Source organism: Geospiza fortis, unplaced genomic scaffold, assembly GCF_000277835.1.
Source record: "Geospiza fortis unplaced genomic scaffold, GeoFor_1.0 scaffold424, whole genome shotgun sequence".
NCBI lineage: Eukaryota > Metazoa > Chordata > Aves > Passeriformes > Thraupidae > Geospiza > Geospiza fortis.
The window spans coordinates 983,403-1,000,345 of NW_005054354.1; the positions used below are offsets into that span (position 1 = coordinate 983,403).

A 16,943-nucleotide genomic window follows, 5' to 3' on the forward strand; every position below is an offset into this window, starting at 1 on the left:
GGGCAGCGGCTGGCTCTCTTCCTCTCGGCTTTGGAGGAGGACGATCGGAGCTGCTGCTTGGGGAAGGGAATTCGCTGCTGCTGCCGGAGCCCAGCCCAGAGCTGCTTATTCTGCTGTGGGGTGAACCTCTGCTCTTGAGAGCAGCCACTGAACAGGGACCTCATTAACATCCACCTCACTAAGAGAGGGACCTATCCCCATCTGTCCAGGATCCTGAGCTCGCCTCTCCCGGCCCTGCTGAGAGCTGGGCCACCGCTGCCCCGCCCCTGCTGCTTCTTCCAGCACTGCTCTGAGTTTTTTGCTGCACTGTAACCCCTCACTCCCTGCCTGCTGAGACATCCTGCCACCCCATCTTGCTGCTTCCGAGAGTCCTGCTGGGGCACCGGGACCGGCTGCCCCAGGTTCGTGAAGCAAAGCCAGTTCTCCATCCCTTCCCTCACCACCACACGGGCTGCCCGAGCCCGCGCCGCAGCGCCCCCTGCAGCCGCGGGGGATGCACTGCACCTGCCCCGCCCACTGGGAGCAACAGCGCCTCTGCTGGCCGTGCCCGGAACTGCACCGAGGGGGAAAGTGCGGCAGCCAAAAGGTCGGGACGGGGTTCCGGGTTCTGTTTATTATTAATGCTGCAGCTGCTGTTGTTTTGTTTGCTTTGTTACACATACTAGTAAAGAATTGTTATTTCTATTCCCATATCTTTGCCTAAGAGCCCCTTAATTTCAAAATTATAATAATTTGGAGGCAAGGCGTTTACATTTTCCATTCCAAGGGAGGCTCCTGCCTTGCTTAGCAGACACCTGTCTTTCAAACAGACAACATTATATTTATTTTTAGAGATGGAGTTGCAAATATTATAAAATTCTCACAAAATAAAAAAGAAAGTGAATTCTAAAATATTCTTTTTTCTCATGCTTAATTAGGTGCATGCACTATTGTAAATATTTCTCCATGAACAAGCAATCTCCCTGCCTAATCGCACTTCCTGTATGGTTGCAGTTCATTATCACAATTTCTCTGTACTTGAAACCCCATTAGCCTCTCAGCCCTGCTGTGCCACTACAGCTACAATCCTTGTGTTTGAATCTTTAGACACAAAGACTCCAGTGTCGGTGATCTACATCAGAAATAACTTAATTTATAGGCAATTTCCAAGTAACTTTGACTGATATGTCTTTGAAGAAGACACTTAGTTTCTGGGGAAAGTCACACTTAATGTCCCAGTGGTTCTTGATTATTAGCCCTATAAATTTAAGGTGGGATAGGAGAGAAAATGCTACCACATGAATCATAGGCTCATGCTTCATTCTTATTCTGAGTATTTTGTATTCTGCCTCAGTAATACTGATTATTTTACAATTGCATATTAATCTTCAGTATAAAGTGTTTTATAGAAAATGTATTTGAAGGACATCTGGCTTAAACAAGAAGTTCAAACCATGGTTATGTGTAATCATGGTTATAAAATTTAGATAAGGAGGTTGAAGGCTACACTGACAAAAAGCCTGAGGCTCTGAGACTGGGACTTGCACAGATGAAATCACCTAAGACAATAGTGAGCTCCCAAAACTCTGCTAACCCCAGGAAGGTCCTAATATCTTACTGGACTAAGCTTAGGGCACCTCTCATACCTACATAAGTCAAGGGCTTGGACAGCTATGAACAGGCACCTATTCTATAAAGTGAAACAGAAAAGAAAGCCCTTAAATACTGGTTTATAATGGATTCCCTACATGTTGGGATATAATGCCTAGGGCTCCTGGCTGCAGAAGGAATACCAGTACCAGAGAAGTCTCTGGGAAGACCTTAGAACAGCCTTCTGGTACCCAAACACGATCTACAAGAAACCTGGAAAGGGACTTTTTAAATGGGCATGGAGTGATAGGACTCCATGAGAGGGTAATGGTTTCAAGAGAGTAGGTTTATATTAGACACAAGGAAGAAATTCTTTCTGGTGAGGGTGGTGAAACACTGAAACAGGCTGCCCAGAGAAGCTGTGCATGCCCCATGCCTGGAAGTGTTCAAGGCCAGGATGGATAGGGTTTCAAGAAAGCTGGTCTGGTGTCCCTGCCCACGCTAGGGGGGCTGGAACAAGATGGGTTTGAAGGCCCCTTCCATCACAAACCCATCTATGATTCCATTATATCACTCTAACACTGCTAGTCACAAGCAGAAGCAGGGGCATATGTGCATGAGTCAAGTCAGAGAAACTGGGCTCAAAACACTCCTGTCTTCAGTATCTCTCAGTGTCCTTACATGTCATGCAGGCCTCTAGGCCTGAGTCCCTCCTGGTGGCTCAGACATCAATGCTAATCTTCACAGAGCTCAGCTGCAGCTGCATGGCTCACAAGCCACTGCATAGGCTCACTCTCAGTCCTCTATTTGTGATGTAAAGGGAGCTCTGCTCTTTTGGCCAGTTTACCCAGTCTCTCACATCTTTTATGCAGCTCTGAAGACTGACAAAAAATGAAAGTAATTTAAGGCAAAGGGGGAAATTCTCATCAGTTCCTGGGCTTTGGTCAAGACCCACAGGGTAAGTATGCAGTGGTTACCCCACAAAGAGAGCAAACACCAAAATCATCATTAAAAGCTCTCCTTCTGCTTTCAAAAATTCACAATCTCTTTCTAATATTTTGTCATGTTTTTGTTATGCTTATGTTTCTCTTATATTCAAAGTAAAAAAAAAAAAATTGCCATTTAATAAAGAAAATTTAGAATTCTCATGAGAGTACAAAAACCTGAAGGGGAAAAGGGGACATTTCCAATACTCCACTGCCAATACTCCAACCCTCATGCATCAGCTTCCTACTGCACATTAACATTGCTCAGGCAGCTGGGCTTTCCTGGGGAAATGTTGGCTGGATTAACTACCACACCACTGGCAATAATCATAGGTACTCATGGCCTCCTGAGGACGAATGAGCATATCATTAACTCAGCTACTGGAAGAGATTTTTCCATTCCTGTAAGTTTCCCATAGTCTTAGACATTTTAAAACTTATTTTTAGCCTGTTTCTAGTAACACAGTGAAAATTTCTTTCCAAAGAGAAAGGAAATATATTGAACTATGGCACCATCTGCTTTGTCATAGTTTGTGAGAAGGCCATCGCTGAGACTAGCGGTGGCAAGGGTTACTTCATAAGTCTGTAGCTGAGTTACCGTATGTAGGTATCTTGCTCTTTTTCTGATGTGGACCAGTTGCTCAGAGAACAGCAAGAAAGGTAATTTTTCTAGTCCTGTAATGAGGCAGAACCTTGGACAGAGGAAAGTGATTGTTTTTGATACTCCATGAAAGCTGAGCCACTGGAGTCTTGAACAAATATGTAATTGAACTTACAGAATAGGCAGCGAAAGATGGAAAATCAGAGAATGGAATTATTTTTTCCCCTAAAATATAGCCAATCCAGGTTTAAAACAAAACAAACAAGAAAACCAAAGAAACAAAAAAACACCAATGAAATTATAATATTAATGTTATTCTAAAATATAATATCATATAAAATAGGAATAAAAATATAATATTAATAAATAATTCATTGCAATGAAATTATACTTACTAGGAATGAAAGGAGGGTTATTGATTTCAGTATCAGCACATCCAGGAATCTGGCCTCTCATGAAATTGGATGGTTCGTTCATATCCTTTAATAAAGAGAGTAAGACACATGAAAATCTTCATTTTCTTTTTTCTAAAGAAGGAAGAGAAGATATAATGGGACATACAATCCAGATGCCATCATAGTCAAGGACATCCTTGAACTCCAGACACAACTGGGTCCACCATTCCACTGTCCTGGGGTTGCTGTAGTCAGGAAACACACAATCTCCAGGAGGCCAGGCCTAGGGGTTACAAATGTAAATCCTGGTTATTTTCCCATTTCTATTACACTGCTGCTTTATTGTTTTGAAGCAGCACTAGACAAAATGAATCACAAAATTAAAAAACCCACCTGCCCAACAGCAGGAGTCACACCATCAGAGTTGTTCACCCACACTCCCATTTCCTGGCCGAGTTCATAAGGTCTGTAAGTGCCTGGCTCCTCATCCTTGGCTATGAAAGGGTCCTAAAAAGAGCAATCACACTTCCTTTATTGAAATCCCAGAGGTAACAATTAATCTTCTATTTTATATTTTATAAAAATTTGTGTTATGTTTTCTTAATGCTGACTGCAAAATATTGGAAGAAAACAGCATTAAAATTTAATAGGAGTCAAGAGCACATAATTTAGAAAAAGTCATTAAGGATATGTCATGAGTATTTCTTGTGTAAGGCAAAAGCAATGTGAAATTACTAAATATCCTCACGTTTATTTTTTATGAGACTTTCTATGTTCAAATTATTTTAAGACAGGCACTAGATTTTTACTCCCCCTCCACCAAGATCTCTGCTGTGGCTGGGTGCTGTGCTGGAGATTCCCACACTTGAGCCCCTCTGGGTTTCCTCCAAGGCAATCCGTATTCCAGCTGCCTCAGCACCAACAGCTCAATATTGGAATAACTGAAACTTTTCAAGGAGCTTGAAGCTGGACACATCCAACCTCAAAAGGGCCCTGTTAGCCCTCCATTCCAAACCAATGTTGGACAAGGATATGTTATGCCAGTCTGATGCAGAGAACACAATTCACACCTGCCTGTGGGGCCTTACACCTCTGCTCTCCTCAGGCACCCAGAGCACAGCATTTTACATCCCACAGCTTGTTCTTGCCCCTTCCCACTGCTTGGGGTGGTCACCACCTCCCACTGCTGCCCCTGATATTGACACCAACAACTCCTCTCCCTCAGGATGACCTTCAGTAGCCACCAAGCTGGTACAAAGAGAGTCTGATCAGCTCCTGGGGAAAGACAGAAGCCCACCCACCATGTTGGAAGTAATAAAGTTAAGAATACTTTGAGATGTCAGTGACTGAAGAGGTACTTTGGTGCTCTGCCCAGCATTCAGCTGCAACCAAAAGGAGGTAAGTGCACTTTGCAAGACATCCCTAATTGGAAGCAACTATCTGCTTTGTGTTTTTTAGAACACATAAAGACTGCAGCCATTTTAGAAGGGAATTCTTTACTTTCTCCTTAGAAAATCTTACTTTCTCAGGTTCTGCTCTAGGCAAAACCTTTCAGTTATGAAACACAGTGGAGAAAAACACCATTGAAACAATTGTTCCACTCATTTGTAGCTTCTGCAATAATTTAAGTGAACATGAATCAAAATGTGATAGAAGTCTAACTAATAAATGTCTTAAAAAGAAAAAAGTATCAGAACCCAAACGGTAAGTTGCTTTAAAGGCTTGTTTTAAATCTCATTTAAATATGTGAATTAATTGGCTGATTTACTTGTGAGCCCTCTGATAAGCATAGCCCTGCTGAGGGAAGTATATTGTCCATGCCTCAACAACAAAAGCTACAGCTAAATCCCTACTTTAAGTCCGAAATTTTGTTTAACTTTATCTAGCTCTAGTGTCACCTTCATAAGGACTGTAAGTGTCTATTACATTTTTAACTTGTTCAATAGTCCAACTTTGCAAAAGAGAAAACTGTCCATCTGCAATAATTATCTTATAATCGTGGTAAAGATGTCTCTCAAGGGACATGAAGGCTAGAAAAAGTCAGCTTAATTAGCTACTCCTAATGCAAACTTATGGTTTCCTTCAGCTGAAAGGTTGTTCTAGAGCATAAATCTAATACATTATGCAGGTTTAGTATTGCCCTGAAGAAAACAAAAGCTCCCTGTGCCTGCAGGGGTTGTTTGTGGGGAAGGAGCTTCATGCCTGTTAAATCTTCACTCATCATTTTAGCATTTAGGAGAAGAAGTGCTGAGCATCCTTAACTCCAGCTGACTGCCTGAAGACCTGTGAGCCCCCAGCACGTACCCAGACTGATGCACTTCCACCTGCGGCCCCACCCCAATCATATATTTTGATGCATATCCATAAAAACTCATCTCTGGAAATTTTTGGCTCTATAGCTCACACAATTGGACTTTAAAATGTTAAAGACATTGAGCATTATTTTGGCTCATGAGCATGTTGCTCTTGCGTTTCAAGTATTTCATCACTTATGCCATTCCTAGCTGTTTCTATTTTTAGCATGACTTAATAGACAGTATACAAGGTGTTTCATTAAAGATCCTCTTTAGTAAAAATGTTTATAATTTTTCAATGTACTCATTGTTACTTTAGAACGTCTTTGTTTCTAAAGAATATATTTGTTCTGGTACAGCTGAAACATGCAGTTATTTAGTGCAATGATGATGACCAGGTGCTGACATGCAAAGTCACAATTTCCCCTAAATAGAGGTGGCCTCTGAAAGAGATTAGGAGAGAGGAGAGCTGAAGGGCTGCACTTAGAGGCTCCAGTAATGGAGCCATGCTACTCTCAAGGTGACCATAGTCACAGAGGGCTCTCAGCACTGGGTGCAAGCATGGGGAGCAGACCTCCTGCTGGTGTGGCACCAGCAGGCACAGTGATGGTGGCACAGCTGAGATCAGGGTACCATCCTCAGGCAGGTTGCCAGTGTCAGTACTGCTGATCTGTGCTTTCCTTGTGACCAAAGTGGTCTTGAGATGATAGATGGAACCCATTCCCTAAATCCATTTACTACAGGTTTTCCATGACACTAACTGGCTGTCAGAACCCATTTACTGAAATCATCATGAGGGAGGCAACAATCTGCTATATTTGGAGAACTCACCAATTCCTGTCACTACCCAAAGGAAATCTAAACAGAAAATTGTTTTTTCAGTATCCAACTGGATTACACTTGCCTTGATTGCACCCACTGTGACTTGGGAACGAAACCCTTCACACTGCTCCAGCTCCCAACTCAACTTAGGGGAATACTTTACATCGCTAAAGAATGCTAAAAGACAGATTTTGACAGAGATATCAGCAACTGTAATAAAGTGAAAATAGAAAACTTCAGTACCAGTGCAACCTATACTTCTCATTAGCTTTTAAACAATGAAGGACAGACTGGCTCAGCTTTTGTTCTTTTTTCACAAGCTTGGCTAAAGAACAAGAGCAGAAGACAGGCCTCGGTTACAGGTTAGTGGAAGGATGAAAGAAAGGTTTCCTATCTGGATTCCCATTAGCTCATTGCATGAATTAAGAGTTGCTATGTTCCTTGTATCTGTCTAACAGCTGCATTTATACAGCAACACCTCCCTGCACTGCTGCAAAATGTGCCATCTGATAAACTGAAGGGGCTTAAAAATGTTGTTGAAGTTAAACTCATAAGGAAGAAGATAATGGATAACTAAACCATGACTGCTTGCCTGTAGCTTCATAACCAGCAGCAAGTGCAAAACAACTGGAGACATCCCAACAGTGATGAAAAAGAGATGACTACCATGCATTTACTGAAAGGCAAGAGTGCATAGGAAGAGCTACCCCAAACTCCTGGTATTTTGCTCCTATATTAATGTTTTGCAAACTGTTTTGAGATAAACCAATAAATAGGCATATGGTATTTAATGTTACAGCTCTAAGAGATTAGATCCTTTTTAGAGCAGTACTGAGGTTACAGAGAGCCTAAACTGCCTAACAGTTAGAAAGAGCAATCAGTCCTGACAGCACATGTGCTCACTACTGCTCAGTTATTTACAATGATGTATCCATTTAATTTGGGTCTATTTTTGTCTTAAAGTTTCTTTCCATCAAAGTGACTTAGTAATCTGTTACTATTTAAACGCTGTGCCTTGAACCTTCACTGATGAAAACTGATTTCACTGCTGCACCCCCGAGCTTCTCAGAATGGAACCTTCAGGGGAAGGCATCTTTAGGGACAAATGGCTAGCAAGCAGCATTCACTGTATGCATACTGCTGTTTCCATTATCAATATGAAATTGATCACTTGGGCTGCGTGGTTTTGAGAGTCCTAGTAGTAAATGAAATTATAGTATACCAAAGCAAAGATTAGGCAAATAATAAAAGGTATGTTTAAAGAAACTATCAGAAAAATCACAACTAAAAAGAAAACACTGATATAGCTATCTGTGGTGCTGACTAATCCATCATCCTCAGTCATGTTTTAAACTTCAAAACAAACTGCGAGAAAAAAATAAGGACAAGAGGGAGGCGCTTCTGCCTTTATCTATTTAACAAGATAATGTGATTTTTAGATGAGAAAACTGCAGTTGCTCTTGCTTATCGTGACTCCAGATACACCAGTGCAAGTGAAAGAGCAACTGTACCACAATTCAGGACTCTGCTGTTCAGTCTCTCTCTCCACAAGCCTTTGACAGGACCCCCAGGGCAAGAAGAGCAACATGGCCCTTATTTTAAAAGGATTGGTTTGACTTAGGGTCCAAACAAGTGGACCTGTCCATCATGATTCAGTCGGATTAACTGAATCCTGGTCTCCTTAAAAGCATGAGCCATCAATATAATTGCAGGTAAATGTGTTTGTTTAGACTAGCAGAGAAAGGCTGAGAGAGAATACACTTATTTGAATCACTGTATGAAGAAAGAAAATAAAAGGGTGAGAGACTGGCAGTTGGAGGTAAAGACAAGTAAGTAGTCCCCAAATGAACGTAGTATCCAAATGAAAGATATAAACTCACCATTTAGGTAGAAAACATATTACAAATCTACAGTTACAGTAAAAAGTGCTGAGAGAAACCCTGTGGGATTGTCTCTTCCTCACCCTGTGGCTGCAGGTCAGCTCAGCCATGCCTGAGCCATGCCCAATCCATCTGCTGGGTCTGTTCATAGCACCCACCTGGGGAGGGACCCTGGCCCCAGCAGCTGTCTGTTGCTCAGCTCACCTTGCTGACAGGCAGCTTTACCCTAACGTTTGCCTTGAATCTGTCCTGCTGCAGTTTAAATTGCTTTTCCTCTTATCCTGCCCCCAGTGGTTATGGAGAACGAATAGCAGCCTGCTCTGGGGAGTGCAGCCCTCCTACTGCTAAGCTGCTGGGGGACACTGGAGAGCAAGATCTTGTGAATTTATCAATGGATTTTATTTAATTTCCTAATTTATTTTCACCTTTACTTAAATTTCGATTTAATTGGTCTCCAGTTTCCTTGCCACCATTGGCGCTCACTTAGCTACTGTGACGGAGTCATTTTGGCACAAGGACATGTACAGGGAAGTGCTGGAGAGAAACAGCAAATTTTGTTGGAAAAATTTACTGGGGAAGATGGAAAACTCCAATTTTCACTAGTATCCAAATTAATTCATTTGTCCACGTGCCAATTTTGGTCAGAGGTTCAACATACATTTTCCACAAATTTGCAGACAAGTAATCATCTCTCACATTAACATAGATAAAAAGTAAGTACAAAGAAACATGAATTGTAGTTAGTATATTCCAGAGTGATTAGGAATAGAATTTTTTCCACTATTCAACTATTTTTGTATATGTCTTAAAATAATTTGTTCATTTCAGGGAAAGAATTATATGAAAGCAATGTCAACTCAGAGGCAAAATTTCTCATAACTGAGTGGGGGAAAAGTGACAGAGAATTAATGTTTTGATATAGAGATGATACTGGTAGAGAGATATCGAATAAAGACAACACTTCTAAAAATTAAATCTGTGAGAACTTTTTCTTCAGCTCTTCTCAACATATGAGGAAATGGAAAATCTGCTACACTAGTATACCTGTGTTAGCACCTTGGTACTGCTATGAAGACTATGCTGGGAATAATTCTTATAAATGGAGAAATAATTAGCAACATTGTTAATTTACCAGAATCACAACGTTGTGCCTTCCACTCTTCTTCATCTCCTTAAAGAACTCTGGCAGACCAGCAAAATTCACTTTATCATAGGTAAAGTCCAGGCGACGTTCCATGTAGTCAATATCATAATGTTGGACATCCTAAACATTTTTCAAGTAAAAAATTACATTATTCCAGTAAAAAATTACATTATTTCAAGTAAAAAATTACATATACTCCAGAGCTTCATCCAGCTCTGGAGTTCTCAGACAGGGAAGACATGGATCTGTTGGAGCAAGTCTAGAGGAGGGCCACAAAAAAGATCAGAGGGCCTGGAGCACCTCTGCTACGAGGACAGGCTGAGACAGCTTGGAAAAGGGAAGGCTCCAGGGAGAACTTACTGAAGCCTTTAAATACCTAGAGGGGCTTGTAAGAAAGTTGGAGTCAGACTTTTTTGTAGGGGCTGTAGCAATAGGACAAGGGGTGGTGGTTGCAAACTAAAGGAGGGTAGATTCAGACTAGATATAAGGAAGGAATTTTTTACAATGAGGTGGTTGCACCCCAGGTAGATGGTGAATCCCCCATCCCTAGAAACATTCAATATTAAGTGGGACGGGACTCTAAGCAACCTGATTTAGTTGAAGATGCTCCTGCTGATTGCAGGGGGGGTGGATTAGATGGCCTTTAATGGTCTCTTCAAGCTCCAAGTATTCTATGATTCTATAACTGCAGTATTTGATACAGAAATCAGAATGCATGCAATGGTATTTCTAAAAGGCAACTAATGTATGTAATGAAACCTAAGAGACTGTAATTGTAATCCTAGCAGTGAACTACAAGAAAATGTAGAAGCCCTAGTTTAGCAACTATTTTGCAGTGATCTGCATCAGAAGTTTGTTTTCCATTATTTGTTTCTAAAATGATAGCACCTCATACTGCATAACAGCAAATCCACACCAAAATCACCTGTTATGCAGCCAAGAGCAGCACTTAAACATCATGTTCACAGCCCACTTTAAATGTTCTTTTCAGCATTATGAAGATATTACATGCAAACCCACTACAAAAGATTATGAATATCCTTTTACTCTACAATTCTTTTTGTAAGATAATTACTTTCCCTCCATTATAATTGTATTCACTTCAGAGTGTAAGGTTAGCACACACAGTGAAAGATCCATACTCACATACGGGATGTCATAGCGCTTCATGCGATTGACGGTTTCATTCAGAACATCAAGGCTGTTGTAGCCCCAGCGGGAGAGCTGGAATCCCAGAGCCCAGTAGGCTGGCATGTGTGGGCGTCCAATGGCCTGCAGCAGCAGTGAGGAACACAGAAACACAAGGGTGAGAGGAAAAGAAGTTACTCTGAAACACCAGGAGAGGCTTCCAGATCACTTAAAGCACAAAGGCCAGGGCACAGGCATCACCCTCCCATTAAATGCCCATTCCTTTCTCTGAGCGGCTCTTGGCACAGCATGCTTGGCACTTCTGGTGGATCCTTGCCCTTCAGAAAGACTCCATCCACACCAGCACTGAGCATCACTTCTAAGGACACCCCGGTGGAGGACATGGTGTATAAAAGCCAGGCTGATGTTAAATGTGGTCTCAGCCTCTGCACAGCAGCATGTGCCCTCACTCACAGGGCACATGCCAGCAGAAATCCATTGTGGAGCCTCATGCCACCTGATCCACAACAAGTCCACAAACTCCTTGGTCAACAGAATCTCCAACCACACACAGCAACACAAGCTTTGCAAACTTCTCTTGCCACATCCAGCTGAACTAACTTATCAAGAATCTGATCTTTATTTGAGCTCTCTGAAGTTTTAATCATATTTACACACCAATCTGATGAAACTCAGTTACTTGTGGCTGACTACTGTTATTGCTGGCCACAGCCTTGTGTTGCCAGGCACTGACAACCCTCTTCAAGGCCAGGCTTACTGTTTGGTCCTGAAATTCTCAACTGAAACACAAGGTAATGAGTTAAATATGATTTATAAATATTTGATTTCCACTGTCTGAATGTAATCCATCTGTAAATGGCATGAGGAAACTCAATTGAGAGCACAGGGAAGCAAGGCATCCTGCTCTGCTTCCCCCGGTGAGCGCTGCTGTGGTAACCTGGGATGAGCAGTGGGCAATTACAATGTGTCTGTTGTACAAACAAGCTGAAGTCTGGTTTTGTCTCATTAGTACACACCAGTGTTTTCTGGGGCACATCTCCTGAAATCCTTACTTCAGTTAAATCCAATGAAACTAACCTTTGATTTATATTTCCAACGTCTTTGCACGCAATACATGAAAATCTAGTAGCTAGTAAGCACCCATGACTTATTAATCAGCTGCAGGTATTGTCCCCCTTTGGCTAAATAATGGTCCCTCCCTTATTTCCTTGTGGATCTCCATAGTTAAGTAATGATGCTGAAAAGTGAAAAACAACAAAACTTGCATATTGGCAGCTAAACCCCATCTACTTCAAATAAATAAAACAAGGCATTTCTGGCAGTCTGTATCTATTGCATTGCTAAGCTCTCTGGAGATGCATTGCATAAAGGCACACCTTCCTATGGGATTTTCTCTAGGAAGTATGACCTGGGAAAGCAAGGCTGAGCTTGAAATTGCTCTAAAATACATCACAAGCTAGAGCATCAGTACACAGATGTACAAAGTGCATCAGACAGAAAACCACACTTGGGAGTGAGGAAAAGCTGAGGATGCTTTTAATGCCCCTGAGCTGGGAAAAAAACAGGGTAAATTGCTTCCAAACAAGAAATGCTTGGGAATACACAGCCAAACATTTCAATTTGGCTACAGTGTGCTTTTACTTGTTGGGGTGCTGCTGTTTCACATAAGCAGAAACATAAGGAGGCCATAACCAGTGGTGAGGCTAATGCTTTGGGTGTCTCCAGGAGGGACACTCCAGCTGATCTGCAGAGTTGCCCCATACACCTGCTGCTTGTCCTGTCCCACCAGACTTAACTTTCCTGATCCTCCTCAACACTTCTCCTCCAATTCACCTGGAGGCTGGGGTATTCAGAAGAAGTGAGAGCAGCTCTCAGCAGTGTGTTCCTGCCACATTGGCACTCAGCTTCCGCTGCACACTGCTGTGCCCTTGCCAGGGCAGGCCCTGAACAGACAAAGGTGGTGCCCATCATGTAGGGGGAGGCCAATGGGCAGACATGCTATAACTACCCTGGAGCTATCCCATCTCCTGGCACATATCACCAGTTTTTTTTCTGGACATATCTGATCACCCAGACCATCTTTCAAGCTACGCTGGAGTTTTCCATGGAGAGCTGAATGGGATGTGATGGCTCAGGACAATCTCCCAGACACCTTGTGAGCCAGCACCAAGGTGTCCAACACAGCATGGCAAACCTCAGGGCAAGAAGTCTTCTTCTCTGGCACACCCACACTCACCATGTTAAGGACAAATTCATCTGAGGAGGCAGCAGAGCTTGTTTTAGACCAGCAAAGGCTGCAGGATGAGCTTTGTGAACCCACCATTTTGTGCTCCTAAAGCAGATGCATATTTTGCCCTTGCTTTCTCTACTGGAAACAGAGAATGACCTCTACAAACAAGGTTAAAAAAACAGACCAAAACAAAAGAACTCCCTAATGAAATAAAATGCTTTGTGCACAGGCTTCTCATCTTGGACAAGAGAAATAGGGAAAACTGGCTGATAAATATTAATCCTGCAGCTCAATGCAGAGCCCTGTGCCCTGGCAGGATGTCTGCATGGCATCTGCTGCCTCTTCCCAAGCAGGCTGGGAAATGGGAAAGGGGGAACCAGCCTGGGCAGAGGCAGTGGGAGCTGCTGAGCAGCTCTGCTCTGGATCCTGTGACACCCCAGGTCACTCCTGCCTGGGGAGAACAGCCTGGGACATTGCCAATGCATTTCAAGATTGGATGGGGATTGGCTTCTTCTCCACGTCCTATCAAGCATGCAGGTGGAGAGCACTGGGGCTGGAGGTGGAGCTGTGGCCACTGGTGTGTCAGTCAGAGCCCTTCCAAAAGACCATGTCCCCAGCACTGGGGTTTGCTGGGGTTCACCTGCTCACCCCTATGGGATGGTGCTGTGTCATTCTGGACCACAGAGTGAGACAGTATTTTGTGACAGCATCCCTTGAGGAGTTTGGCATTACAGCTGAACCAACAGAAAAATATCTACCTTGCAAGGAAGATATTAAGCTTTTAAAGCAATTAGTTCTCTAGGTTCACCAGGCTGGTGCATCTATGGTGAGCTTAATTGAAACCAGCAGAACATTTGAAGAGGAAGGATGAAAACAGGGCAGCTGGGAAAACAAATGTTCTTTTTTCTAATTGTGCTGTGGACTCTCTCTAATGGATCCCCCTGAAGCTTCCTGATAAAGTAACTGACATATGGTACCCACTCACAGATGGATCAGCAGAGGCAGGAATGTAATTTTGCAAACCTGAAGACTCAAGTTGGATTTGATATATATTTAGGATCTACTTAATTCATACAGATTGCATTCTGCATACAAATGATCAGAAAGTGCAGCAGCCAGAGAAAGCCTGCTTGGCAAACTGACTCCCATAGAATCAGAAAAGGTAGATGGGGTATGGCAGGGGAACTGAGAGAGGAAAACATATAAACAGCAAACATATGGAGTATCCAAAATGAAGGGGGAAAAAAGCACAAAGATATGGTAGTGCAGAACCAGTAAAAACAAAAGATCCTATTTTCTGTTCCAGAATTCTTCCTGCACTTGCTTCTTAAATAACTCGTGGTGTTTAATAAATTCACTGTTAGTGTTTGCATGTTTACATAACTTAGCATTATGTGTATTTTTTTTCACTTTTTTCAGAGCCACCTGAGAGCTTGAGGAGGTACCCTGGAAGCATTTTGTGGTAAGAATGAGGTTCAGGGGAAACAAGTATATCTAACAGATAAAATCTGTGACTAGGGGGCAGGTGATCTATATTCATTTTCCCTGTGTTGGATTATTGGGCAAATAATGTTACTAATATAAGCATCAATGATATGTACTAAGTTATAAATTCTATAGAGTAAATCAGGATCCTATTCTGTTAACACTATGACCAAAGACGTTGATGAGAGAGAGACAGATGCAGAGTTATGCCTACATATCACAGAGGCTGGAGAGAGGTTCTCTTTCCTGTGCTCACAAAGGAGCTGAGATGTCCTGCAATGCAGATTGCTAATCTTACACCCTAATTAGCCACATAAAATGATTTCTGAAGCTTGATATTTGCTTCAACTCCCTTTCTTCAAAGAGGAGTTATAGGAGAAAACTGTAAAACCCAAGTGGGCTAATGCACTGGGTTTAGTGTTTCTGTATGGCTAAACACACAATGGCTAAATTCCACAGGTGCTCCCATGGCCCACATATCTGTATCCAGCTCAGCTGCTATGACTAAGGCAAGCAGCTGAGTGCTGTGGGCACCCAGTCAGTTAGAGGGCAACCTTCACTCAAAGTCTGTTAACAGAAGCTAAGCTTTGATTTAGGAGAGCAAAAAAAAAGGCTCTGCAGCTGCTGAATCATAAAGAAGATGCTCACAACCTCAGGAATATAAAAAAATTAAGGATTTTCAATGCCAAGGTCTTCAAATATTGGTTTTTCCTGCACACAACAATTATCAGTTGTTTATTCCTTCTTGAGGAATTCAGCTGCAAGACTCTCACTGAATCATCTGTGACAAGATCTATGTACAAGCAGGTTCCCCATGTTACCTCTCCAATAGGAGAGTGGACTAGAGACCTCTGAGGTCCCTTACACCTGTAACTAGCCCACAGCTCTGTTAAGAAGGAAGCAAACCAGCAATTTTCTCTCCAAACAGAATCAGGAGACCTACAGTATGCTCACTTACAGCTTGTTATTGGATAATTTGTGATAAAATAACAAATTCAAGGCCTTTATTCAAGAGCTATTAAATATCTGTTTTTTGAACCCTGACATTCCTGAGCATCTTGTTATGGAGTTCACACACTACTGCTGTGCACTGCTGGTCTGTTCTAAAAGGCCACCAGTGGCCTTGGCAATGTTGGCCGGGTATTAGGTGTGACTGCAGATCCTCAGCCAGGCTCAGGTCAGTGCCTGAACTCTTTAGCTAGTTACTGCTTTTTCTCACCCCCCTGCAAACGGAGGTGTTTGCTGTTAAAAGTGAGGTTTGTGTTACATAACTGTTCTGCACACCAGACATCTTCTGCAGCAGGAGAAAAATGTGATCACTGTCATACAGAGAGAGCTGTACAGGACAATCTCAGATGTCTTAGACATGGTAGGAGTAACACCCCACACAGCGGGCTCAGGGACAGGAGGGAGCAGAGGAATTGGGCTGGAGGCTGCTCCTTCCCATGGGACCATGCCCAGCACAGACCCCATAGCTGCTGCCACTGCTGCAGCACCCAGGTGCCAGTGGCAGGATGCATCCTACAGCTCACCTCTGCTCCCTGCAGCACACAGCAGAGGGACAGAGGTACCAGCATTCACCCTCTGCTCCCTTCTCACACCTTGCCTCACTCTTGGAGTCCATTTAAAGCAGATTATCCTTGGCCAGGCTGGCATCCAGGGCCATCACAGCCTTTGCTGTTACCTGTCCTCACTCCAAGGATGCAGAGAGGCTGGTGACTCTGGCAGAGCAGCTCCAATCAACCCTGATCATCCCAAGAGCCAAGAGCCCTGCTTTTGGCATAGCCTGGACCCAGCAGCTCTGGCAAGGGTCTGTGGTCCACCCTGGGTGCTGGTGACAACCTGGAGAGGTGTGTGCGGAAATCTTGCATGCTCCAGAGGCCAAATATAGAGCTTTGTTACAAAGCTGTCCTAACTCACTGGTTTGGAGGGAGCCACATGAAAGCCCAGAGCAGAGCTAAGCTCCTAAACCTCTCACAGAAACAAGCATAGCAGGGGCAGAGAGGAGGCTCAGATCCTGAACTGGCACTGAAGGCAATGCCACAAAATATCTGAGAAAGGTGTAAAGCACTTTTCTCTGGAATCATCTCCCTTGTTCTCACCAGCTGCACAGCCACTGGCACCTGGCCACCCTGCCACACCAGTGGGGCCATCCCAGAGAGATAAACTGAGGGGTCCCTGCAAAAAGCAGTGGCAGGGGCAGACTTGCTCAGGAGGGAGGCAGGTGCTATTCCACTGAGAAGCTCTGCAGCAGTGCAACCTGGTCCCACCAGGGGCCCCTGCAGCCAGGAGCTCCCAAAACACCAATTCACAGAGGAGACCCATGCAAACAGCTCAGAGAGCCGAGGCATGCTGCTGAGCAGTGCCCTGCAGACATCAGTCACACTT

The 16,943-nt window shown here is 43.3% G+C and overlaps 1 protein-coding gene across 1 annotated transcript in view; it reads right to left on the minus strand.

Moving 5' to 3' along the window:
* The window catches only part of LOC102034518 (maltase-glucoamylase, intestinal-like), a gene marked incomplete at its 3' end in the record, with an annotated part of 56,778 nt that overhangs the window by 21,985 nt on the left and 17,850 nt on the right, over nucleotides 1–16,943 (minus strand). Inside the window, exons 7-12 of the mRNA XM_031059011.1 lie at nucleotides 12,674–12,783; nucleotides 10,838–10,963; nucleotides 9,680–9,811; nucleotides 3,945–4,058; nucleotides 3,718–3,834; nucleotides 3,552–3,636 (exon numbers count right to left, since the gene is read on the minus strand). Of these exons, the coding sequence (XP_030914871.1) occupies nucleotides 3,552–3,636; nucleotides 3,718–3,834; nucleotides 3,945–4,058; nucleotides 9,680–9,811; nucleotides 10,838–10,963; nucleotides 12,674–12,783 (684 nt within the window). The remainder of the gene's footprint in view (nucleotides 1–3,551; nucleotides 3,637–3,717; nucleotides 3,835–3,944; nucleotides 4,059–9,679; nucleotides 9,812–10,837; nucleotides 10,964–12,673; nucleotides 12,784–16,943) is intronic.